This window comes from Acanthisitta chloris, unplaced genomic scaffold (genome assembly GCF_000695815.1).
Source record: "Acanthisitta chloris isolate BGI_N310 unplaced genomic scaffold, ASM69581v1 scaffold30182, whole genome shotgun sequence".
NCBI classification, from domain to species: Eukaryota; Metazoa; Chordata; class Aves; order Passeriformes; family Acanthisittidae; genus Acanthisitta; species Acanthisitta chloris.
The window spans coordinates 1-4,184 of record NW_008661837.1 but is presented as its reverse complement, the minus strand read 5'-3'; the positions used below and the strand labels follow the sequence as shown (position 1 = coordinate 4,184).

The window sequence follows — 4,184 nt, the reverse complement described above, 5'->3', positions numbered from 1 at the left end:
TACCCCATCTCCCGGCCGAGGAAGCGCTGCAGTCCCAACGAAGCTGCAGTGCGCTTCGTAGGCTTCCCCGACAAAAAACACAAGCTGTATGGTGTCTACTGCTTCAGAGCATACAACTGAAAATACCCAGAGCATGAAAGTTTGAAATTCATTGAGAACATGTGAAAGGTTTCTTTCCGGTATGGACTCATGCAAGTTACCCAAACTGTGATAAACCTCTTTTACTTACTGTAATGAGTCATTTTCATAAAACCAACCTATTAATTTGTTTCTGGTGGGGTTTTTTTGTTTGTTTGTTTTAGGGTTTTTTGTAAAAAATATCATTCCATAGATATTTTAAATTAATATCGTTTAATGGAAGCTCTAGGTAAGGAACTTTTAGATTCGAATTCTTTAAACTACGTCATCCCAACAAAATATACTTTCCATGAATGGGGCATGCAATAGAGCTTGACAATTGCTAGGACACAATTATGGAGTGTAAGGCTACTCAAAGCAGAAGCTTTTAAAAGCACAGATTTTACATATTTGTACCAGTTTGAGAAACACTGCAAATTGAATACATCAGGAATTTTAAAATAGGATTTTCTTTTTGTTAAAGGGGATCAGTGAGGCTCTGCAAAGAAACCTCACAACAATATACATTAGCAAATAACTGGTTTCACTGGTTTCACATGGGAACAACATGGAGTTTAATAAAAGCAGCTGAACCAGTCCACAAAACCAGGACTAGTTTTATAATTGAAAAGTCTTGCTTTTCTGAAAAATAAGCTCATGGTCCCATGCAGAGGAAGAAGCACAATTAGTTCTTCTGAACATTTCAATTGTGTTTTTGTTGCATATAAATCACTGAGTGAATAATTAACCAATGAGAAAACCCTGTTTTCTTCTTAACTCCAATTAAAGATGCCTGAGAAGTGTTGTATTACCTTTGAGTAGCTTTACTGAGCTATTTTTAAACTCTTAAAGGCCATTTGCTAAGCAGCATAATAGCATCTACTCAGGGCAGTTGTATAAATGAACTGCTGGACAGAGAAACTGTAAATTTAGCAGCTTGATTTTACATTAGCCTTTGAAATGCTATTGTCTTTATGAAAGAACATTACAATATTTAATATTTCTTGCTTATTTAGATGTCACATGGAATAAAAATTGGAAAAAAATTTAAAATGATGGAGTCTTAAACCAAGACTATTAAATAAAATCTGAAACTAGCTATTAAGTTTTAGAAAAGAAAAAAACACTTCATTTCCTTACGTCTTATTTGTACCTAAAAAGTACATCTTTTTAGATAGTTTTTTTAACTATCAGTGGAAAAATATAGTATCATTAGCCGTGAATTATGTGGTTAACCATCCTTAGAGTTAAATGAAAGTAAAACTGTTGAAATACTTCTTTTCACAAAATCTGCAGTGGTCTAGGTGGAAGATGTTTACCTATATCTGTCAGTGTCAGAGATAAACACACACTGTGCATGGTGCCTAGGATTTTCAGTGCTGCCTAAAGCACTAGGTCCTCCATAAATCCAGATCTGAGGGAATTCGGATTTCTGATGCAAACTTACTTTGGATGCAGCAATTCTAGGTGCTCATCTTCAGACACCTTAATGCAACCAGTTTTCAGAGAGCAGGTGCTCAAGGCTTTCTGAAAATTAACTCCACCTATGGTGTCTCAAGCTGGTTATCCAAAAAAAAACCAAAGAGGCCACTGATTAAAAATATCTTGGTCTTGGGTAATATCTTAGGCAGTTTTGGATGTTCTATACTCAGTATTGGTTCTACCACTTGAAAATGGAGAACTCTTTTTCCTACTCTATGCTTGCTGAAGATTTCAGAGGACCAATGTTTGTATTTATGCAAAGTTTTATAGCTGCCCATTGTTTCAATCTTTAAATGAGATGTAGTGGTATTTATCCAAGTAGGACACAACCTGTATGCTTTCCTGAATGGTTTGGTGTAGTTATATTCCCATGGACATGAGTAAATAAATCTCTTTCCTGGAGTGGTTGTGGTCCTGTTTAAAAACTCTGTGAACAAACCAGGAACATCATATGGAAAGGGACCTGTAAGAGGCATTTTACTGAAGTTCAATCCCATTGAGCTCAGAGGCCAATTTCCATCCTTCTGAGGATATTTGCATCCACTGTGGATATTTGCTCATACTGTAGAGATGGAGCAATCTCAGTGCCAAACTCCCCCCCTTTTTCAATCCACTAGGAATTGGATTTTCTTGAAACACTATCCCTTGGCTACAAATAGAGACTTACTACAGGTCAAGCCCCTAAAACCATGAAATAATTTTTGAACAGCCGTTTTTTAAATTGGTGTCCATTTCACACACATTCTCAAGCCATTCAGAACTTTTTCTGAACCCTTTGGAGAAAAAAATGGAAATGAAAAGAGAAATGGTAAATATCCAATCAGGATAAGGAATGGGCTATGCAAGAGTGGACCAGACCAAGAGGAATATATGTTATTCTCCCATCCAACCTTCAGAAAATTAGGAAAAAAAAAAAGATGCAGACTATTCTTTTTTTTTTTCTGAAGCTTGGACAGGGAGGTTGTGGAATGGGAAAAGCTGTAGGGAATATCCCAGTAGTTACCCGTGCTAGATCCAGAGTTGCTGTAAAGAGGAGAGTGTTATGCAGCTTGTTCTGTCCTCCCCAAAGGTCTGCTAGATCTGGAGGAGGCTACATGGTTTTCTTATTGCACAGAGGTGAAGAGACCCTCATGAAATTTAATCTTTTTTTTCTTTTTTCTTTTTTTTACCTCTCCAGAGAAACCCTTCTCAGGGTTTCACCCAGACACATCTTTTTTTGCAGGACTGGGGATTATATTTTGCCTGCAGAAAAAAATGTACACATCCAACCCACTCGTGGGGCTGGCTGAAGTGCCCTCACTGATAGACCAAAGGCACTGCGGGAAAGGCAGATTTCAGCCTTTCACCAACTTTGTAACGCTCTGGAGATGGCTGGTCAGGTCCTAAATCACAGCAGTCTCAGGCTTGCGCTAGCTTATGCCTTCTGGGTCCATATCCCTGGGCCGCCACTGTGACAGCCTGGGTATAGCATCCCCCCAACCCTCCCTTGCTTCGTGCATCCCCCCAGACCTCGGGCTGGTGGCAGAGCAGGCTCTGCACCACCCAGGTGATCCCTCAGCTCCGGGGGAAAGCCCCAGAACTTCCAGCTTGGCAGCAAAACGAGACCACAGGGCAACAAGGAGTTAGGTCTCTGGAGAGATGCTGTGCTGGTATGTGATCACAAATGGCCAAATTAATTGTTCAGTTATGCCTGTAAGTTTGCATTCAAGATATTGCTTGCTAAGAATCATATGTTCATGTATGGAGTCACAGTATGTGCATTTGGATCCGTCATGCTGCTTGCAAAGAGCTTGGTAGTCTAATTTGGGATCAGGATAGATTTAGATCTGTGTATTGATGTGCAGCATTGCATATTATTATAACAGCTAATTGAGATAGTTTGATGAAAATATGTTTGTATGGAAGAAAATTAATATGAAAATATAATCAGTTCTAATGTAAGCAGGTAAAAAAACATAAAAACGTGTATAATTACCTGAGAAGCAGGCACAAATAGACAAAAAGACACGAATTATATTTATTTTTACAGCTACTGACTCTATTTCCTTTTGTAATGTCAAATGTCAGGATGTTTTCTTATTTTCGACTAAGCTAGCTAGGTGCTTGAATAAAAACTTCAACAAGCAGCTTAAGAACTAGAAGAAGTCTGTGCTATTTTATGCTCATGAGAGAATATCATTAGAGTCATGTTCTCTGTCATTATCTTATATTTCACAATGTATCTGAATTTTAATTCCCATGAATTAACAACAATTAAATCATGTTGTTCTTTTCAATACGGCGATTTCTCCTTATTGACTGACTGTTCCCCTACGTTTGGTCCCCGAAAACACAAAAAGGAAGGGAATAGATCAAAGTCTGAAAATACGTAGCTTACCATAGTAAACAACATGATTACAAGAATAAGGGGAAAAAAAAGGACTACTCCGTGACTATGATTTACAATGGAAATAAAGAGAACTGTATTCCAAAGCCTTTGTTTTATGCTTCTTTGAAGCATTTGGAGAGTAGGAATGCAAGTACCAATTTCTTCTTTGTGTTCTCTGCCATCTGCTAAAATAAAATAAAGCATAAATAAGTAGGGA

General features: G+C 37.9%; 1 protein-coding gene across 1 annotated transcript in view; it reads left to right on the top strand.

Annotated features, from left to right (window-relative positions):
- The window catches only part of LOC103798102 (hyaluronan and proteoglycan link protein 1-like), a gene marked incomplete at its 5' end in the record, with an annotated part of 17,019 nt that extends 16,767 nt beyond the window's left edge, over positions 1–252 (top strand). The window contains 1 exon segment of the mRNA XM_009070344.1: positions 1–252. This exon segment is cut by the window's left edge and continues 27 nt beyond it. Coding sequence (XP_009068592.1) covers positions 1–120 — 120 coding nt within the window.
- Positions 253–4,184: the final 3,932 nt, after the last annotated feature.